The 23,385-nt window shown below is 42.8% G+C and overlaps 1 protein-coding gene across 1 annotated transcript in view; it reads right to left on the reverse strand.

Moving 5' to 3' along the window:
* The window catches only part of NRP2 (neuropilin 2), a 156,760-nt gene that overhangs the window by 104,479 nt on the left and 28,896 nt on the right, over positions 1-23,385 (reverse strand). Inside the window, 1 exon segment of the mRNA XM_043994885.1 lies at positions 6,393-6,574. Within this exon segment, the coding sequence (XP_043850820.1) occupies positions 6,393-6,574 (182 nt within the window).

The following is a 23,385-nucleotide window of genomic DNA, read 5'->3' on the forward strand; positions in this document are numbered from 1 at the left end:
GAGCACAGCCAGCTGGCAGATCTTCAAGGGGTCCAAGAGGAATTTTGAAAAGGTTAGGGTTTAGCTGCTGCTGAGCTGCCTCCCCTTGTAGCCCGGCTGGCTGGGCCACATGCACGGCAGAGAGAAAATTAAATCTCTATTCTCAACTTGCAAGTCAGCTTTGAGAGCCAGGGAAGGAGTATTGACTTTCCCTCCTAGAGCCTACCCTTACTGTAATTCTCTTTAAAGAGGGCTGGAATTTCCCTTGGGAGGAGGGAATTAAAGTAAAATCCCTGGTCCCATCCATCTATTGGGAAACAGATGCTTCACACAAGAGGGAAATTTCACTTGAAATTACCAACAGTTTCAAAGAAGGTTCCTGAAAACACCCCCTCCTTCCTGCTCCTCCCCACCACCACCACAAACACAGTCTCTTCCAAACCACAGCCCCCAGCTCCTGCCCATACTTGCTCCTTTTGTTTCAAAACAAAAGACTAGAGGAAAGATTCTAAAATACATTTGATTCCCAGAAGATCGTGACCAATTATCCAAGTTTGGGTACTCAAAGGAAAGGCGTGTCTCTGCCCCAGAGTTATTAATTCCATCAGCTTGCCTCTGGCTCAGAAGGGATTCTTGTCCAGGTAGATACCTGGATATGTTCAACAATAACAGCAACAACAACCACAACAACCAGACCTTTTTTCTTTTTTCTTTTTTTTTTTGCGGGGCAATGAAGGAAGGTTAAGTGACTTGCCCAGGGTCACACAGCTAGTAAGTGTCAAGTGTCTGAGCCTGGATTTGAACTTAGGTAGTCTTGAATCCAGGGCCAGGGCTTTATCCACCACACCACCTAGCTGTCCCCCCTTTTTCTTTTAAATTGTGGATCCCTAATTCTTGATGGCACCCTGAAACCTGCCAGTTGCTCTGGGCTTGGCCTGAATATTAGAAAGGGATATATACTCAATGTTCAATACAAATCAGAGAGATAGGAATTGGACCCATGACTTCATTGCTCTAGGTCAGCACCTTCTCTGCAGTCTTTAGAGTTGCCTAGAATACGTAGAGGTTAAGTGACTTGACAAGGTTCACATAGCCAGTATGGGTCAGCATCAGGACTTGAAACCAAGGGTTTTTGTTTTTTTTTAAGCTCCGAAGGGAGCTCTCTATCCACTATTCCATGTTGCTTCTCTTAAGTCAGATATACCAGGAAAAATGTAATCATTCTCAAGACTAAAGTTAAGGTCTGACTCAGTCCTTATGTCAAAAAGGTCAGAGACAAAAAAAAAAAAAGAAAAGAAAAACTCAGTCCATTCAGATGGACCCGACACCCTTCTTGACACTGCATGCAAAGATCTGCCAGGGAAACTGAAGAGATTTCTATAGCAGAGACCTATTTCTTTCCAAAGAGCTTTAGCCCAGCACGATTTCCTAGCTGGTGTATAATTGGAACAGCAGTCCCCAAAAGCACAAAACCCTGAACAAGGATTTCCAAAAGTATCTAGAGCTTTTCTAAAAAAAAGAAAGTCTTCCAACTAAAAGCCAAACTAAAGTAGACATACTGAAAGTAGAACTTAACTCAGACCACTAGACCACTACAGTTAACTCAGCTCCTCAACCCAGGGACATCTAGGATTCCCCCTGTTAAGTGTTACATCAGAGGTGCCAAGCTCAGCCATCACTAGGTCCTGAAAAAGGCATCTTGACCTTGAACTCGAGTTCCAAAGACAGCAGGAGAGGAACAAACTTCTAACTCTTTCAGTTTCCAATGGTGATTTTAAAGAAATGATACTTGAGAGGGCAGTTAGATGATGCAGTGGATAAAGCACAGGCCCGAGGATTCAGGAGGACCTGAGTTCAAATTCAGCCTCAGATACTTTATAATTACTAGCTGTGTGACCCTGAGAATGTCACTTAACCCTCATTGCCCCCCCCCAAAAGAAATGATACTTGAAATTTCTACTGCTGTTTCTGTCCATGATAGGATATCTCATTTTCAAATTTGCAAAATTTTCTTCTAACTTTCTTCTGTGCAGATAGCCAGTCTGATACGTTATGGAAATTCTTGTTTTATTTCATAAATTAAAAATAATTTTTTTTTAAAAAAGAGAGAATAAAAAAACTGATCAAGTGATACAGGATTTTTTATAGCCTACTTCAGCTGGAGCCAGACATGAAGCTCCCAGTCCCACCACAATGTTCCCTGTCTGCACTGAAGTTGTGAGTTTATCTCTGTTGGTATTTTTCTTCTGCAGTGTTCTAATGGTATAATATACTGTCACTGGGCTCCAAAGCCCTCTGGTATGGGTATTTGTATATCTCTGTTTACAGTTTCCCCCTCTTGCTCTCTTTGAAGAATACTAGCCAGCAAACAGAGCTGTGTTTGTTTGGATTTCTTCAGTATATTCATGCATTTCTTTCATGTTCGGTTGATGACGTAAACCTTGTGTATGTGTGTGTGTTTTTTCCCAGGACTTCATCAAGTGGAAACACGGGCACAAGGCCTGGCACCTCAATGGCTTTTTGAGTCTTCTTCATTTTGTACATGGCAGACCAATGTATCTACACAGCTGCATCTGGTGTTCAGGGATGTTCCCTCGATGGCCCTGTTGTGCCCACACTTGGGATTGGAAGGTCCAGTGAATCACTTCTTGTCCCTTTTGTATTGTTGACATTTGCATGACCATAGGTCCAGTCCTCAGGGCTAAATGCTAGATATACCTTAAGTGTTTCCCCAATTAAAATCTACCTATAACTAACTTTTTTTTATAGCTAGCATTTATATAGCATATTAAGGGTGGTGAGGTTTTGTTTTTTTTTTTTAATATTAACTCATTTGATCCTTAAAGTAACTCTGTGAACTGGGTTCTGTTATTTTTCCCATTTTGCAGATGGAAAATTGAGTTTCAGAGAGCTTACTTGGCTTGCCCAGGGTCACACAGATATTGTCTGAGGCAGTATTTGAATACAGATCTCCATAACTGTGTCCTAGCAGTCCAAAGACGTGCTGTAGCATTTGAATTTGTGCTTTGGTGGGTCCTTAAAGAACGACGCTCAACCTGCAGGACCCTCTGTCTTGTATCCGACTTCCTGACAATCGCCCTTCCTTCCTTCCATTGACTAACCCCTCCACCAGAAAAGGGACACATGGTGTTCATTTCTATTTAAAACTGCTGTGAATGCAAATTCATTTTAGTCTGAAGAATTTCTGGGACTAGGGTAACAACCTAAGCTCAAGAATAGTAAAAACCAGTCCTCTAAATGTCATTTTCTTATCAGAAGACATAGAGATTAAGAATAGGAGGACGATCCACACAATTGGAAAGGAAGGAAACATTTAAGGGCCTATTATGTGCCAGACACTAGGGCAGCTAGGTGGTGCAGTGGATGTAGGCACCGGTCCTGGCGTCAGGAGAACCTGAGTTCAAATCCAGTTTCAGACACTAGTTTTGTGACCCTGGGTAAGTCATTTAACCCCAATTGCTTCCAAAACAACAACAACAACAACAAAACTATGTGGATACTGTGCTAAAAACTTTACAAACATTACTTCATTTGACCCTCACAACCACCATGAAAGATTGGTGATATTATTGTCCCTGTATACAGTTAAGGAAACTGAGGCAGACAGATGTTAACTTATTTGCCCAGGACACACAGCTAGTTAGCATCTGAACTCATATTCGAATTCAGTTCATCTTCGTGACTTCAGTCCCTGAGCTCTATCCACTGCACCATTTAGATGCCTCACAAGAATGTAAATGCAAAGAAAAACACCAAGACAGAGTCTGTGTAATTATAATGACCACAAAGCTTGGTCCTTGCGACAATGTACCTCCCTCCATTCCTTCTTTGCAGAGCCAAGTTGCTGGGAATGTGGAAGAGTAAATATGCTGTCAGACAGTGGATATGTTGGTTAACTTTGCTTAATTGTGGTGGTGGTGGTTGTTCTCGATTAGACTGTGAGCACCTTGACAGCAAGGACTGGCTTTTGTCTTTCTTCCTATCTCAGGTGTGTAACACAGCAGACTCGTAATAAACACACATTGACTTAACTTGATGTTTTACTTTATCTGTTTGTCACAAGAGATGCTTCCGTGGGTTGAGAGATGAAGGTGATATAAAAACAAGCTACCAAATAACCATTTGTTTAAATTGGAAAGCAAAGAGGGGCAGCTAGATGGTGCAGTGGATAGAGCACCAGTCCTGCATTCAGGAGGACCTGAGTTCAAATCCAGCCTCAGACACCTAACACTTACTAGCTGTGTGACCCTGGGCAAGTCACTTAACCCCAATTGCCTCACCAAAAAAAAAAATTGATGTGAAAGCAAAGAAAATTATTTCTTCCCTCCACCCTGACTGGGACATCATTGTACCCTTTAGCCCCTATGTGTCTAAGGCTTTTTTGTGTGTTTTGTTGTTGTTGTTGTTGTTGTTGTTGTTGTTGTTGTGTCTAGGTTTTCTACACAAACTTTGCTCAATGCAATTTTCAAGCGATGGTAAGTACTGCTTCTAGGCTGGTAACTGGCCTATTTCTGCTGATCCTAGCTTGCTTTTTGAAATTAAGCAGTGCTCAGTATGTTATTTCCAAGAGGCTAGAGCCAGGCCTGTTTTCAGCCATAGAGCATGTTTAGCCCCACTGCATCACTTAGGCCTGGGGCTCACCACCACAGGCCATTAACCTCCTCAGGAGCAAGTCTGTCTGTCTCCTTACTCACAACCTGTGAAAGTCTATGTTCCTGCTCACTCCCATAGCTTTCCCCTTTTATTTTGCTGCAAATTCTTGTTCTCATGCAGACAAATCTGACAAATATTTAGACAGAGAAGACATAAAAAGTGCTTTTAGCAGCTACCACTTCCTTTCAAGAACTGTTTGGCAAAAAAGAGAATATATCTGAATAGTTCACCTTCCACTGAACTCCAGAGGTGCCTGGCTTTCTCCCCTCTATGACAACGACTGCCCTTTGCTTAGCATGCCACTAGTCACAAAACCCCCAAGCTGCAAAAGAAGGTTAAATGCATCATCGCTGATGTACAAGGATGCCACCGACCTGTTGGAAACAGACCACATATGTGAGCAGAAAAGCTCTGGAGGGACGAGTCTCACTCCTCCTTGGCTTAATGAGCACCATGTGTGTCACACAGAAAAAAGGCCTTTGCTTGGGATGCTTAAGCACAGGAGCTGAACTAATGAAGAAGACTTCTCATGCCAGGAAGGAAAAAGAAAACTTCCCTACATCTGCCATGAAAATCAAGTACCAGCCCAGACTCTTGGGGCCTAAAAAGAAACCAGGGTGGACCAAAAGGAGACCCAGATGCCAAGTGCTAAGAAATGTAATCCTCTCTGCTTCTCCTTCCTACCACCTTTCTGATTGGTTTTCACAGCAATCTCTATGTGTTGGGGAATGGGAGGGGAAATAGTGAGGGGGGATGCCATGGGCAGATGTTGGTGCTCTCTTACTATAGTCATCAGCAGGTGTTCTTAGGGCCAGAGACTGAGAGCTGGATGGGCTTCAGAGGGCCATCTGGTTGTGGCTCTTTCATTTTTTCAGATGAGAAAAACTGAGGTCCATGAATGGGAAATCATTTTCCCAAGAATACACAGAGTGGCAATCAGGACCAGAAGCCAGGCTTCCTGACTCAGGAGTCAGTGTTCTTTCCATTTCACTCCATTGCCTTGGAAGTGCTAAATGGAAATGGGCCCCAGTGCAAACTGAGTGGCATAAATGGGATTTCTGGAGACAGGCAAGAGAAGGGTCTTTTTTTTTTTTTTTTGCAGGGCAATGTGGGGTTAAGTGACTTGCCCAAGGTCACACAGCTAGTAAGTGTCAAGTGTCTGAGGCTGGATTTGAACTCAGGTACTCCTGAATTCAGGGTCTGTGCTTTATCCACTGCACCACCTAGCTGCCCCGAAGGGTCTTTTTTTTTAAAAAAAAAAAATTCTTTAGAAAATTGCATTCTGACCATTACTTTCCTGGTATGGGATGCCAGAAGAAACATTTTTTATCCTCAATGTTCTCCTATATGACCTCATACCTCTGTTTCCTCTATCACCTTTTTTGTGGGGCAATGGGGGTTAAGTGACTTGCCCAGGGTCACACAGCTAGTAAGTGTCAAGTGTCTGAGGCTGGATTTGAACTCAGGTCCTCCTGATTCCAGGGCCAGTGCTTTATCCACTGCACCACCTAGCTGTCCCTCCTCTATCACCTTTACAAAAAATAGAATACTCCCACCCACATGACCTAGAATTCTCTCCCCTAGGCAGACGACATGAGGAAATGTCCCTTCAGTCCCCCGAGTTCCCATCTTCTCTTTCAGGATTGCACCCTCTCCCCTTCCCCGGGGCTCCTCCCTTCTCCTGTCGGAGGTACTGAGGTATCTAATGGGGATGCAGCTCCTTGTGGGGTATCACTGACCTGTCTTGAAGATCTCATAGCGCAGTGAGAAGCCGGCGCCCTGCCGAGCATAATCAGATGTGAACTTGATGTAGAGCACAGAGCCTGAGGAGATGATGGTGGGAGGGGCAATGTTCCCGCAGTGCTTTCCCAGGAGGTCTGCAGATTCGCTGTCCCCATCCCGAATCTCAATGAAGTCGTACCTAGTTGATGACGGTGTGAGGGGACACACAAGAAGAAAAAAAAAATCATGAAAGGAAGAATACTTTGCCTTGGTGACTCTTTGGAGCTAAGGAGCTCCTGCCTGAAAGACATTTTTGGCGCAATGCATAGAGTGCTGGGCCGGGAGTCAGGAAGACCTGAGTTCAAATCTTATCTCAGCTTCAGTTTCCTTATCTATAAAATGGGGGTAATAACAGCACCTACTTCCTAGAGTTGTTGTGAGGATCAAATGTGATGATAATTGTAAAGGGCTTAGCACTGTGCCTGGCTCATAGTACGTAATCTATAAATGTTAACAATTGTTACTTATTACTATCTGCAAAATGAGATAATAATAGCACCTGTCTCATAAGGCTGTTGTGAGAATTAATGAGATAATATATGGAAAGTGTTTTGCAAAGCATAGGACACCATATAAATATTAGCTATTATTATTTGGAGAGTGGGTGTAACATAGTACAAAGCCAGGAAGATCTGGATTCAGGTCCTGTCTCTGACACGGAATACCTGGGAATATCACTTCAACTTCTCTCAGTTAGGCAACTATCACTAAGACTGCATGTTTCAGAGAAAGTGTTTACCTGTATTGCTAGAGGAAGTTTGTCCTTATAAGAGGTCCTATCCCCTACTATTATTTCACAGTTATCTTTTCCATTCAGATATTCTAGTCTGAGGTCAGTAAGGAATGCTATGCTATTGTGCCCATTTTTCAGATGGGAAAATTGAAACCAGTGAAATGACTTACCAAGGGTTGCAAAATGAACAAGTGACATGGTGAGAACAGTACCCAGACCTTCAGCTCCTGAATCCTCATCATGAGGCAATGGCACCACATTTCAAACAGTTTCAAAGAAAATGTCCACTTCCTCCCTTCCTAGCAGGGCTCCCTTCCCCGCTAGCTTTCTTTTCTTGCTGGTTCTCATCTTTCTCTTCTTCTAAAGACATATTACTAGACCTATAGCAATTAGCCCCCTCCCTCCCTGAGATGACAATGCAGAAGTCGAGGCATTACACCATGATCAGTGACAGCCAGCCAAGAACATTAAAAATAAAGGGATCAGCATCGTAATCCAACTCTTCAATAACACAACAAAACCCTCTCTCTAAGAGCCCAGGATGAATCTCTGGGGAACTGGGCTCTTCTTGATACAACCGTACATCTATTAACCTTCCGCAAGACAACATGTCAGCATTAGGGCGTTTCCTAGAGTCTCACCACCCTTAAAGAGAGTGGTCTACACTGGTCTGGGAAAATGGCCCCTTAAAGACCTCAACCGCACCCAGGACTAATGGAGGGCTGCCCACAGCAGCCTGGAAACCTGCAGTTTGCTATTCGTGTCCTCTCCATTCTTCCCCTCGGCTCCCAGTTAATACTCTTGTCACAGCTGCTTAGTTGAGAAACCTCTTCTCCCACCCGCTCCCTTTAAACTGCTGGCCACTGTACCATTATTTACTGAAAACTATCCATCTCCCTCTGCCTCCCTCTCCTTGTTTATTTAGTTTTACATCAACCTGTTAAAATAACTCATTTCTGCCTCCAGGGCACCAAGAAGAGTTGGAAATGTTATTCTCCTCGGGATGCTCTCCTTCCCTGGACTGTGTCACACACAGAGAGAGTCTTCTTGGATAAGTAGCTTGTTCAAGGCAAAATGGCGTCCTATCTCCTCCCAGACCCACAAGCTACACCTTATCACTCAATGGCTTCCAACTCAGGCAAATTCAATGAGTTGGGCAGATAGAACAAAGGGAAGAATTGGGTCAGGCTCAGTTCCTTCCCCAAAATGAAGAGGACTGGACTCCTCATTGAAAAACCCTGACACTGGGCAGCTAGATGGCACAGTGGATAGAGCACCGGCCATGGAGTCAGGAGTACCTGAGTTCAAATCCAGCCTCAGACACTTAACACTTACTAGCTGTGTGACCCTGGGCGAGTCACTTAACCCCAATTGCCTCCCCCCCCAAAAAAAAAAGAAAAACCCTGAAGCTAAGGTTAGATAGTAGAGCACTACCTACTTGTTGTCTGTCCATCATTCCCAAAGGGGACCATGACAGATGTCATGACTTGTACTGAATTGGATTTAAGTGAGGGAGGGATGTGCAAGGTCACCAACCTCATTATCTTTTCCAGAGCCATCTGGATCCAGTGGCAAGATATACATCAGGACTACTGGAGATGGCCCCGGATGTTTAAAGGCAATTGGTGTTAAGTGACTTGCCCAGGGTCACAAAGCCAGTAAGTGTCTGAGGGGTGACATTTGAACTCAGGTCCTCATGACTTCAGGGCCAGTGCTTTATCCACTGGGCCACTTAGCTGCCCCAGGGCACTATCTACTACTAATAGTAGATAGAGGGGGGCAGCTAGGTGGTGCAGTGGATAAAGCACCAGCCCTGGATTCAAGAGGATCTGAGTTCGAATTCGGCCTTAGATACTTGACACTAGCTGTGTGACCCTGGGCAAGTCACTTAACCTCCACTGCCCCATGCAAAAACAAACAAACAAACAAACAAAAAAACCAAACAGTAGATAGAGAATAGATGAGAATAAGGAGGAAGTTGGGTTGTGGGGCTCAGGGTATAGTTAGTTCAAGTTTATGATTTTCACATGGTAGCTTAACTGAGTCAACTACAGTACTTTCCTGACTTTGGAAACAAAGGGCACTTGACTGGACCTAGAAGGAAAGTGAAAGTCAGCATGGTACTTTTCTCAAGAAAACTGCTATGCTTTTCTCAGGCCCAGGAAGGAAAGTCCCTACCAGCTAGTCCCAAAATGTGGCAAGCCTTTCTGATCATGAGCTTCTCCTCCCTCGTGACGCCTGATGGTCCAATAGTGACAGACAGGGGACTCTAACATCTGCCCACATTCCTTTCCCTCCACTGCATCCAGCTCAAGACAGCAAGGGGCAAGTATGAGACCCATTTCACTTAGCAGTTACCTAAAACACAGAAAAGTGACACGGTTCTCTCAAAGTTACACAGAAGTAGGGGGTGAGATGGAGATGGGGTGAGAAGGAGCTGAGTAAATTACTCATTTCTTTGAGATTATGTCTGTGACATTAAATTTTAAGACAGCCTACTCCTAAAGCAAGGAATTCTTAACTGATTCTTTGTACCAAGGACACCATGGGCAGTCTGGTGAAGCCTATGGTCCCCTTCTGAGATTCATTTTGGTTGCCTCCATTCATAATAAAAGGAAATGACAAATAATAGAGGTTAGTGAAGAGTAAGAGGTAATTTTTTTTCTTTTCACAGTTTATAGATTCCTTATGGTTTGTCCTTCATTCCCAAAGAGGACCATGACATCAGGGTGAGGACATGACTTGTACTGAATTGTATTTAAGTGAGGGAAGGCTGTGCAAGGTCACCAACCTCACTCTTTCCTCCAGAGCCATCTGGGTCCAGTGGCAAGATATACATTAGGATGACTGGAGATGGCCCCAGATCTTTAAGGCAATTGGGGTTAAGTGACTTGCCCAAAGTCATACAGCTAGTAAGTGTCTGAGGTGAGATTTGAACTCCGGTGATCTTGACTCCAGGGCCAGTGTTCTATCCAATGTACCACATAGCTGCCCCTACAAATTTCCTAACATCATTGTGTGAACACCAAGTTAAGATCCTCTCCTCTAAGTCCTGATCAATGCAATGACCAATTACAACAAAGAACTAAAGTTAAAGCTCTCTACCTGTCTCTTTACAGAAGTGATAGACTCAAGATACAAATAAAATACACATTTTTGGACACAGCCAATGTGGTGATTTGTTTTCTTTGACTATATATACTTCTTACAAGGGCTTTCTTTTTCTTTTCCCACTTGTGGTGGGACTAGAAGTAGAACAGAGAGGACGGTTAGGGATAAGGTAGCAAGGGGGGGGGGAAGGAGAAGAGAAAGAGGGTCATCGAGGTATCTTTATTTTTTTATGCAGAGAATAGAAAGAAAGACAGAAAGAAGCACAGGCAGAGATGACAGCTTTGAAAGCTACAGTTTGAACTTAATATATACTTCAAAAAGAAAAGCAAGCTGCATATACTAGAGATTCACAGTTTTATGTACTAACTTCTTTTTCTGTTCTACTATATGTATGGAAGAGATATATCTTGCCACTAGACCCAGATGGCTCTGGAGGAGAGAATTAGTGAGGTTAGTGACCCTACACAGCCCTCTCTCACTTAAATCCAATTCAGCACAAGTCATGACATCACCCAATGTCATGGTCCTCTTCAAGAACAAAGGACACAGGGGCAGCTAGGTGGCGCAGTGGATAGAGCACCAGCCCTGGAGTCAGGAGTACCTGATTTCAAATCCGGCCTCAGACACTTAACACTTACTAGCTGTGTGACCCTGGGCAAGTCACTTAACCCCAATTGCCTCACTTAAAAAAAAAAAAAAAGAACAAAGGACACGAGGCAGCTAGGTGGCACAGTGGATAGAGTACTGGCTCTGGAGTCAAGAGGACCTGAATTCAAATCTGACCTCAGACACTTGACACTTACTAGCTATGTGACCCTGGGCAAGTCACTTAACCCCGATTGCCTCACCAAAAAAAATTTAAAAAAGAAAAATTTTAAAAAAGAATGAAGGACAGACAACAACAATGTATATGGAAATACACATTTCATTTGTTTTGTTAAGTTCACAACTTTTTTGTTTGTTTGTTTTGGTTTTGGGGTTTGTTCGTTTGGTTTTTTTTTTTTGTAGGGCAATGAGAGTTAAGTGACTTGCCCAAGGTCACACAGCTAGTTAAGTGTCAAGTGTCTGAATCTGGATTTGAACTCAGGTCCTCCTGAATCCAAGGCCAGTGCTTTATCCACTGCGCCACCTAGCTGCCCCCAAATTCACAACTTTTAAGGTGAAAAAAAAAAAAGAATCATAGTATTTTGGACTGGAAGGGGACCTTAGAGATCATCAGATTCCATTTACTGTAGGCACTGGATGACACAATGGATAGAGCACTGGACTTGGAGTAAGGGAGACCTGAGTTCAAATCCAACCTCAGACATTAGCTGTGTTACCCTGGAGAAGTCATTTAACTTCTATTTGCTTCAGTTTCTTCAACTGTAAAATGGGGTTACTAATAGCACCTACCTCACACTATTGTTGCAAAGAGCAAATGAAATATTTTTGAAAAGCTTGGCTTAGCACAGTACCTGGCATATAATAGATCCTATACAAATGCTTGTTCCCTATCCCCTCCTCTCCTCTTCACCTTCATTTTAATCAACAAACATTTATTAAAAGACTGTTGTGTACAAGGTACCATGTTGGATGCTGAGAATAACAAGTTTTAAATATCAAGGTATTCTTGATAAAGTACACACAAATCAAATGTTTGCAAATCAAGTTATACTTTCAATGGAGTAGGATAGCTTATTACTTAAGTAGATCCCTATGAGGAATCTGTTTAATAATCTATCTGCAAAAGGAAGAGGTTGGTCAAGATGGCCTCTGAGGTCTATCACTTCTAGCTCTAGCTCCATGTTCCTATGATATTTTTTTTTGTGGGTCAATGAGGGTTAAGTGACTTGCCCAGGGTCACACAGCTATAAAGTGTCACATGTCTGAGGCTGGATTTGAACTCAGGTTCTCCTGAATCCAAGGTTGGTGCTTTATCCACTGTGTCACCTAGATGCCCATTCCTATGATCTTTTGACCAAATCTAGGTTTTCACACACGAATACCATTTAACAAGCAATGCAGTATATTTGAATGGGTACCAGACTTGGGTGTCAAAAGACCTGGGCTCATGCCCCGTCTCTGTCATTTACAATCCCTGTGACCACTGACAAGTCCCTTAAACCTCAGGTTCCTCATTTGTAAAATGGGAGTGATATCTGTAATATCTACCTCATGAAACTGTTTTTAAGAAAGCATTTTGTCGACCCAAAATTGCTAAAAAAAAAAAAAAAGATGTTATTTTTGTTTAGACTATAATGCTACTGCCTTCCTGTTTCATACCCTTCCCCTAACAATTACACTGCCATGAAGTATCCATTCTATGCTGAACTGCACAGTGGGCATGACCCATTTAACCACACAGCATCCTATCCTCACTTTTAAAAATAAAAACAATGAAGTCACAATCCAGATATCACATAGAGAATGCTTCGTTTGCCTCCTGCCACAACTGAATCATTCTGGGAAACGTGTCATTATTGAAGGATTTCCTACAAACGGAACAAATCTCCTTAGATATTTCAACATTATCAAGCGAATTTGTGAAGAGCTCAGTAGTGCTTAGAAAGTCTGTGGTTTCTAAACAAATGTAGCTCATTGTCTGACAAGGGCTATTAGGGACTTTGGGTACCCCCATCTTCCTGTGTGGCTCTTCAAGGGGTTCTTTCCTGGCCAAGGGGCAGAGTCAAAGAGATTCCACAAAACCTAAAATGCTTCTCCTCTTAAAACACACAATTAGTCTTAAGGACTGAAGCATGAACCAACTAACAGACACATGTTAACTGCTCTGTTTGTATTTCATTAGGTATATAATCTCTCTCAAAATGAAAAAATTCCTTGCAAATCTAGAGCACCACTTTTGAACTTCAGGCTTAAAGCATGCAGAGAGTGTGTGAATGTCTCTGTTTCTGGTCCTCGTTCACCTACACCATTCCTTCAAGTGTCCTGTTCTTCTGTTCACAGGTTTTGATGACCACAACCTGAACCACTGACCTGAAGAACATTTCCGTCATTTTCTTTGCAAGTTTCAGATCTGGGCTGCATTCCCTAATTTCACATTGTGGATCCAAGAATGCAAATAGCACAGATCAATTTGAGAGAAGGTGGCTGTTGATGATGGGTGTGGGATGCAAGGGGATTGGGAAGGTCACTGGAGCCATGTATGATCTAGACCGTTCACATACCCTAATCTCAAACTGAAACACTCTTTTAGCTAGCTATTATAGCAAGTGCTTTTCTTGGGGTTGATGAGTGTCAAGGAAAGAAGAGGAAAGTATCCAAGTTTCTAAATAATAATATTTGGTGTTTATTCAGCACTTTAAAGTTTACAAAAAACTTTACCTACATTATCTCATTTGTTTATTCACCACAACCCTGGGAGGTAGGACTACTATTATGGTATCTTCTTGTTGTTGCTCAGTCATTTTAGTCATATCCGACTCTTTGTGACCCTGTGGACTTCTGTCCATGGGGTTTTCTTGGCAAAGATACTAGAGTGGTTTGCCAATTCCTTCTCCAGCGGCAAACAGAGGTTAAGTAACTTATCCAAAGTCAGACAACTAGGTAGTTTCTGAGGTGGGATTTGAACTCAGATCTTCCTGATTCCAAACCTAGCACTCTATCCACTGTGTCACATAGCTGCCCTAAATGCTATCTTACAGATGAGGAAACTGAGGTGGAGAGGTTAAATAACTTGCCCAGGGTCACAGTGCCAGTAAGTTTCTGAGTCAGTATTTGAACTCAGGTTTTCCTGACTCCAAGTCCAACACTCTATGTACTGGACTACCTAGCTACCAAGCAAACCTTCTGTTCTGCAGAAGGGCAACCTCCCCTGAACCATCCTTAGTAGGACACCAAAGGAAGCCTCAATCAATAGAGCAAAAAGTTAGAAGCTAAAGGGCACAGTGGATAACATTTCTTACAGGGCAGGATGATTTTCTAACCTACTCCAAGGTAGCTCTTCTTCCCTGAATTCTATAGATCCCATTTCTCATTAATGGAGTACAATGGTACTTGGATACCCTATAACCTAAGTATCCTACTGATATCATAGGTGATGGCTGCCAAAGAGTCATGATCTTTCTACGGAGTGAAAGTTGCAAACACATCTCAATGATGGCAGCTGTACTCAAATCCAATAGGCCCAGCCAGGCAGCCAAGCACCCTCCTTCCCTTTTTCATGGCTTAGGTTCCAAATGCATGGCTGTACTATGCTAACAATCGCCTATTTTTTTGATAAGGGCTCTTGGTATCTGAAGAACCCATGTCCACTTCCTGCACACTGTTACCTCCTTCTAATCACTGAGCCATTCCATGTGTTTCTTGAAATCAGAACGCTGCTTCAATGACTCCAAAAACATGAAATATAACATTATGAGTGGAAAAAACACATCTCAAATCACTTTGACAGCATTTTCACTATTAGCAGCAAACAAATCAACTATAATTAAAATGCTGTCAGAGTGATTTGAGATGTTTCTCACACTTTCAAAGTGCCATATTTCATGGGTAGATTACCCAGGCCAGGGAATATATCACCTCCCGGAGTGCCTTTCTTCCAAGGAGCTCAAAGACATTTTTTTTAAACAAACACTGTCTCATTAATCCTTACATTAAAAAAAAAAAACTGTGAGGAAGGTAGGTGGCAAAAAAATTGAGGACTAGCATTTCCACTCCTCAGAAGGCAAGGCTGCTAAAAACACAAAGAGATGATAGACATGACGCTGAAATAAATGGTCAATTCAATTGACTCAAAGTCATCTAATGAAAAAAATCAGTCAAAACTGGTTGAGGATAGATCGTGAAGGACTTATACAGAAACCTTCCTAATTTATGCTGGGGCACCTCATGGCCAATGACCCATATGGGCTCTGCCAAGGTTCAGAGAACCATGTAGGGCCTGATCCAAGCTTCAACCAGATTTGAACCAAGCAGGAATCATAAGAAAGTACTTGGGAGACCCCACCCCGCTACCCACAATAAGCTTACAGGTCATTAGGAGGTTTCACTATATGGATAGTGATGCATAGAACCTAACTGAAGAGTTTTCGTCTCTTGCCATTTGTCCTGGAGATAAACACCAAGGGATTTGTGGGATTTAGAGCTCACGGCTTCAATACACAATACAATTTGCCCAATACTGAGCCTATATTTCGTTGTAAACATTCAAATGTGTTTAAATATAGATATATAAGGCATATATGTATGCACACATATGCGTCCCTTTATTTAAGGGTTCTATTTTCATAAACACATACATTTTTCAGATTCCCCCTCCTACAAAAAGTCCAAGAAGTGGCTAGGATTACAGATATAACAACATCAACAATAGTAGTAATAGGGGGCAGCTAGGTGGCACAGTGGATAAAGCACCAGCCCTGGATTCAGGAGGACCTGAGTTCAGATCTGGCCTCAGACACTTGACACTTACTAGCTGTGTGACCCTGGGCAAGTCTCTTAACCCCAACTGTCTTAAAAATACCTGGAGCCATCTCCAGTTGTCCAGTTGTCCTGGAGCCATCTCCATGACCCTGATGTCATGGTCCTCTTCAAGAACAAAGTACAACCAACAACAACCATAACAATATAGAGATATATGGCTACAGCAATTGAAGGTAACAAATAAAGAGATATAGATTATATAGAAGTAGGAAAATGTAGGCAGCTAGGGGGGGTCTCAGTGAATAGAGCGTCAGGCCTGGAATCAGGAAACCTCATCTTTCTGAGCACAAATCTGACTTCTGATACTTACTAGCTATATGACCCTCCCTGGACAAATCACTTTACCATTTGCCTCAGTCTCCTCATCTGTAAAATGAACTGGAGAAGGAAATGGCAAACCACTCCAGCATCTCTGCCAAGAAAACCCCAAATGGGGTCACAAAGAGTCAGACACAACTGCAAATGTCTAAACAAGAAGTATGTAGATAGGACATTTAGGTATTATATACATATATTCAACCAATAGTCTACTAAGGTCCCACATATTAATGCTGTGTAGTAAGATACAGTAGAAAGAATACGAGATAGTAGGAGTCAGAAGATATGCGTCCAAAGTCCCAATGTGACCTTGGATCTCTTCTCTGGATCTCAATTTCTTCATCTACAAAATAGGGATTGGACCAGATGATGTCATCCCTTCCAACTGTCACATGATGGGTCTAAGAAATTAGATAATTTAAGTTTTAGATATTAGATAATTTAGAAATTTAGAGATTTCAGATATTAGATAATTTAGAAATGAGATAAATTATGTTTTCGAGGGCTGCGTGTATTTGATACACATCTTGAGTTTATGTCAATGAACTTGTGTCTATGTTGAGTGTATTTTTAAATAACTGTTATTTGTCATTCCTGTTCCCCCCTCTTTACTGCTTCCCGCCACAAATCTTTAATATTTGTAGCTATTCATTCTCCATCATTCTTTTTTTGTTTGTTTGTTTGGTTGTTTTTTTTTTTTTTAGTGAGGCAATTGGGGTTAAGTGACTTGCCCAGGGTCACACAGCTAGTAAGTGTTAAGTGTCTGAGGCTGGATTTGAACTCAGGTACTCCTGACTCCAGGGCTGGTGCTCTATCCACTGTGCCACCTAGCTGCCCCTAGCTATTCATTCTCAATCCTCCCTCAGTCAAGGTCACCAGGGTTTTGGGGGGGGGCAGTGATGGTGAAATCTGGCTATTTAGCAAAGGAAGCACGTAGAGAGTATAACCCAAAACAAACTGAAGGACTTATCCCCCTAAAACCTTGGAGGGAAGAAAATGGAAACTACAAATACCATCTATTTATAACAGTTGGTTGTTTTTCTGCAGAAGACCCACAATAGGGGAAAACCTTTCACTGTTCATTGTTCTTCACACAGCCTGCTGCCAAGAATATTGCCTTACATAAGGAAGGAGACTTTTCTTTTCAGACAGTTATGTCTGACAAGTTTCACTGCCGATGAACTTTAGGCGGATGAAGCCCACTCTGCAGAGCACCAGCACCCCCAGACACACACACACTCGAACATACACACAATCCCTGGCTGAGCGCCTCTCCCATGCTCTCTGATTATTCTTCCCAGTGAGTCACATTCCTGTGGCAGTGTGACCACCCTGCTCCTGGGAGGAACAGTGCCGATGAGAATCTAGCTCGGATGGGACATGTCTGGAAAATCATTCGTTACATAAGAAAACAAGATGTGCTAATGTGCTGTTTAATACGTTTCGGCAAGCTGTTTATTCGGGGCTTACACATGGCTGTTCAGTTCTATTTTGGTCTTCAGGACAAACTCTATAAAATCTGCACCCTCACTCTTTAACTTCCAGGGCCCCTTCCCTAGTGTTTGGAAATGAGGCCACAGCTACAAAAGGAAGAGCGGCTTGGAATTCCCAGGCGTTTCCTTCAGGCTTGTTTCTTACTGGGGATGTGTGAGGGGTGTGCCACCAGGGACCAGGAAACAGCTGGAGCAGCTCACCACCACGGGACTGGGGCGTTTGGGCTCTGAGTTGGCTTGGCCGAATGGGGCAACTTGGATGCCTCGCCCCAGTCTTCCTAAGTGTCAACTTCCTCATCTGTAAAATGGGAATAATGGCTATGCCTAGCTACCTCAGAGAGCTGTGTAGAAGAGGAATAAAATGACCTAGGACAACTTGGGGGGGGTGGGGGTGGAGATATACAAAAGGACTGTTTTAATGGCAGCACATATGGGCCCTGATTCCAAGGTGAGCCGAAGAAAGGGATGGGGTAATTTACCAAATCCCTTCTTCCAGTGCACTCTCCTGTACCCTGTTGTGAGGGAAGAGAGTTCATTCCCTTCACCCGGGTGAACAGTTTGCTCCCAGACAGTCATTTACTACTCCCAGGTCCCAGAGGATCAAATTGTGAAAGCAAGTCATAACCTCTCCATCTGTCCAGAAAATGGGATCCCTGCTGAGAGCAGAGGTGCTCTGGTTTGAGGGAATTACTTGCATCGGAGAGGTTTGGGTTTTTTCTTTTTCTTTTTTTTCTTTTCATTTGTAAATGCTTTGTTCTTTTAGTCACTTTCTGCTCCCCCCCCCCCCAATTTTCTGGCATCCGGTCTCCACAACAAAGCCTAGAAAAGGCAAAGGCCACTTGAAAACGTTCCACGCAGAGGCCGGAGAGGCATTTCAGCAATACGTGGCAGGTGGGACCAGTGCTGCTCTTCGATTCATTTCACATGTGGCTTCAGGTTACATGGCCTGGAGTTTATGCCGGCTCCTGGGATTAACTGATCACGGAGTAAAAACTATGGCAGCAGGAAAATGATGCTCTCGCCTGAGTTCTCCGAACAGAAGAGTAGTCGCCCGGTGGTTTAGTCAGCTGAAATGGCTTCCCTCACTCAGCAATCGCTGGGCTTTGATCCCATTCATATCCTGGCTCTTCTTCTGGAAGGTGAATTATGAATACCTTATTCCTGCTGAGTTTAAAGGCGACCGGACACGTTCAAAGCTGGGTTAAAGTGCTGATCTTCTGCTAGCAGAGAGGACTCCACCTTGCTAGCTACATTGAGTTGAGGGGGAAACTGGGAGGTTTGTTTGGAAATAGCAAAAAATGCTTGAGCTTTTGATGGATCTACTTAGAGGCTAATATGGAAGGTTGGAGCCGGGGCATATGCCTCTACCCAGGTTGCAGAAAAGCCTCCCCCTGCCCAAACTCCAAGCACACAGTGTGAGTGGCCTTCCCCTGAACGAGAAACTGTCACAGAATTGGCAAAAGCCTGTTTCATTCCATAATTGACATGGTAGTTGTTTTGAAAGATGGCGCTCAAGGAAAGAAGGAAAGGCTTTGGCATCATGGGGCCCTTTTGTGTCTTAGCAGCCGGTCCTCCTGGGAAATGGAAATTGCAAACACCCCTTAGCTATGGGGTCCCTCACAGTGGGCCAGGAAGAGCTAGCTGGAGGGGGAGCTGAGACAACAAGGGGCAAGAAGGAGAGACTGGGGCAGAATAGAAGCTGAACTGTTTGGAGGCACCAAAGACTAATAAAAAGACAATCAGATGGAGAGTCTGCATCCTTCGAGCCTCTAACTTGTTCTGTGACTTGAGCCAAGTTTTTTCTCTCTTGATACCACAGGTTCCCAGACTATAAAACAAAGAGTAATAATTCCCTGCACTCTGACTTCCTCAAGGCATGATGGAAGGAGATAAAGTGCTTTGAACCCTTTGGATGAAAGGTACCCCATTAAACCAGAGGTATCATCAGTAAATAATTATAACAATAATTATTTTAATGATAATGATGATGATAATGGGCAACGAAGAGGAGATAAACCACCCACCTTGAGATGAGGGGAAAAATCTCTCTAGTTAAAGCCTATTATTTCTACCCTTTCCAATTTCCAGCTCCTGATACTGTCCTCTTTCAAAATGCCCATTCTAGGACTGAAATATTATTTACTCCTTTCCTTTGCAGTAAAACAATTATTTGTTCCGCTGTTTTCCCTCTCACTCATTCACTCTCTGGTGTGTCTAGCTTGGCCCTGACAGCTCAGCCATGGACTGTTTACAAGTCTCGCTCACCCTCCCAAGCTCTGGTTCAGCTCCATTGACACTAAAGGCGAGAGAATTCTCTCTGTGTGAGGAATCAATTACTTCCACTGACACTCTATTACTCGCCCTCACATCCTCTGATTCCAGATGTGGTCGGAAGGTGGTAGGGCGGATGGCAAGGAATTTGAAGGGGAGACAGAGTGCTCTTGAGGGGAGTGGGAAATAGGTGCATTGGGGTGAAGAGTGTGGAGGGAGGCGGGTCATAGGTTAAGAAGAGGTGGTTTCTTGCTACTAATTGAGATCTAGACCTCACAGAAAAAGTCCTAGCTGCCTCACTTATGCCATAGAAAGCCATCTCTTTCCTTGACTGCCCTGCTGGAATCCGGAGGTGACTCTCTGGCAGTCAGGGAGGAAGAAATGGAAAGAAAAGAAGGAAATCAAAAGGTTTACAAAGAGACCAGAAAGGCCCCACATGCTTAAGCACTGGGGTAACAGACAGCACACCTGGCTGCCATCCCTGATAGGGAAGAGGAACAAAGACATATATATGTCACCGGTGGGGACAAAGGAGACAAAAAGTAACAAGACCTTTCATCAACAAGCCATGCACAAAAAATTCGGAAAGTACCCCAATGGCCTCTTCTGGGCCACTTGTATTACCTCTTTGACTTTTTTCTAAGGCAACTCCCATCAGACTATCTTTGGGAGTTTTCGTGTCTTTTACCATAATATGATAACTCTATACCTGTCTGAATGGGCCCCTGGTTTGAGGGTCCAGTTTTGTCTCTATGACACAGGTCACAAGGGTTACTCATTTAGGAGCACAGACCACAAGCTCCACAAATGAATTACCCAAATTAAAACTTAGATAAATCAGTCATGGTTGCTGTACTTCAGTTAGGAGCAACCAGCTCCTGAGACAAAATAAAGGCCAAGGCTGTTTAAATACCAGGTGGTTGGCAGCCCCTATCCATGACCTAAGGACTTAGTGATAAGCAAGAAAAAGAATACAATCCGGAGATACCCAGCAGCTTCAATGATAAGTAAACATTTGACAGCTTTCTTCTCCCTTTCTTCCAGCCCCTTCGCTCTCCCTATATCAACAACCAATCCAATCATTTGAATTTGTTAAGCATCTACTATGTACTGGGCACTATGCCAGGCATCACTGGGCTATTTAGCATCATAAAAACTGGTGCCTGACTTGTTAATTATGACACTATATTTTTCCAGGATAGTTTTAAGAGGTGCAAAAACAAAAACCTGAGCATGACATACTTTCCCAGAGTTTTCTTCCTAAGAGTAAAAATAGAATTTTTGAACAGGAAACTTAAGCTAGACCCTGTATTGGGCAATCGAAGGAGCTAGATTGTGGGATGCCGGCACCCAAGGCACCCAATACAGTGGAAAGAGCACTGAATCTGGAGTCAGAAGATATGGGTTCAAATCCTGATTCTGCTCCTTACTACTGAACAAGGTAGCGTGAGTGACCTTGAACAATAATTCCATTTCTCAGAGCCTCAGTTTCCTCATCTGTAAAATGAGGGGGTTATATTAGATGACTACTAAGATCCCTGCTAACTCTAAATCGTCCTATGACCTTATAACCAAAGGAAGTTGTGGAATCTATTTCTCTAAACAAAGTTAACACATTATTTTTCTGGGAAGGCTTGAATGTGTTCCTTAACTAAATCCAGGGGGACATTCTCTTGAATTTCTGTCAGCTTAAGGATCGCTAACACTAAGAAAAAAAAAGTTGTTTTTTTTTAAAGCATCAGAAAGAAAAATTGAGAGAAGAGTTGGGGTAAACTAAATGACCTTTGAGGTTCCTTCCAACTCTAGATCTATGATTTTTGGCCCTATCCAATGTGTTATATTTCTTATAATCTTCATGAGTATGAGCCGTTTCCTTTTTTTTTTCCTTCTATTTTCTTCACTCAGTGTATTTCCCTTTGTTTCTCATTCCCTCCACAATTGGAGTTCCCACTGAATTTCTTGAAACAGAACCTTGCCCCATGTAACTGGATGGGAGAATTACATCGAATTACATCGGGTGAAAGGCTGGCCCTTAGGGAAACTCCAGATTCAGAGGAGGTGCCAGGGTTGAGAGTGAGAACAAGTAGGATTGTGTATTATGAAATTCCCAATTGGTTTTTCCAATCAAAAGATAAAATGCATTGTTTAGAGGGCAATCGGCAGTGAAGCTTGCATTTGGACAGTCACTATTACAACAGAGTGTATTTGCAAACAAGCTGCTATAAATAACTGTTGTTCCTCCTGTCCTCTAACTTTGGTGAGAGAAGGGGAACAATTTGTGAGATTTCCTTTTTTGGTGTTTTTTTTTTGGAGGGGTTTCCCCGCACTGAAATCTCATATTTTGGGGTGGAGTTCTAGGTCAGAACTGCTAAGCCCAGAATCAGAAACTAGTTAGAACTGGATTTTGTTCCATGCCCTTATTCATATCCAAGACCTGTTTACATGCTGGGCTTCATTCTCTTGGGAATGAATAGATATATAGGTTGCTGAAATATAGAAAAGAATTACTGCTTATTAATTCCTTGTGGGAATCAGACAATTTTGATAGTACAACTGATTATAACAACAACAACAACAACAACAATAATGTTATTTATTTATTTATTTGTTTGTTTATTTATTTATTTTTAGTGAGGCAATTGGGGTTAAGTGACTTGCCCAAGGGTCACACAGCTAGTGTTAAGTGTCTGAGGCCGGATTTGAACTCAGGTACTCCTGACTCTGGGGCTGGTGCTCTATCCACTGCGCCACCTAGCTGCCCCAATAATGCTATTTATAATCAACTCAATTCTCCCTCCTGTGCTTAGGATGACCTTACGCTGAGCCTCCTGGGATGCAGTGAGGACACTCTACCTTTTCTGATTCCCTAAGAATCAGCTTGCTACTGGCTATAGATATGCATGACAACCCGGAAGTTTCTGGTATCTGATGACAAAGAAGTTCTGAAATCATTAAAAAAAAAGTTAGAACAGAAGGAGTCCTTAGATATCATTTAGTTCTCCACTCTAATTTGACAGATGGAGAAATGGATGCCTAGAGAAGCCAAGTGATTTGCAGGCTATCACAGAGCTGATCAATGAAGGCCCCGACATGAGTGGGAGGAAGTCAGAGAATCCCCAAAAAGAGATGATTTCTGGCCCAACCTTAAGCTTCAGGACAGGGCTACATGTGACTATAGGACTTAAGCCTACAATTGATTCATTCATCCTATATTAAGTATTTACTAGGTGCAAAGAGAGGCAGCTAAGCGGTTTAGTGGATAGAGAGCTGAGCCTGGAGTGAGGAACACTTGAGTTCAAATATAACCTCAGATGCTCACTAGCTGTGTGACTCCAGGCAAGTTACTTTACCCTGTTTGCCTCAGTTTCCTCATCTGTCAAATGAGCTGAAGAAGAAAATGGCAAACCATATTTCAGTATCTTTGCCAAGAAACCCCCATACGGGCTCACAGAGAGTCAGAAACAACCAAACAACTAACCAACAGCGAAATATTTAAAGATCTGTGCTAGGATCTAAGGGATATCTAAATTTTTGATAAACCCAGTCTAGAAGTGGGGTAAGAGAGCAACATAGTTAATTGGAATGCACAACTTGGATGCT

Source organism: Dromiciops gliroides, chromosome 3 (assembly GCF_019393635.1).
Source record: "Dromiciops gliroides isolate mDroGli1 chromosome 3, mDroGli1.pri, whole genome shotgun sequence".
In the NCBI taxonomy this organism is placed as follows: Eukaryota; Metazoa; Chordata; class Mammalia; order Microbiotheria; family Microbiotheriidae; genus Dromiciops; species Dromiciops gliroides.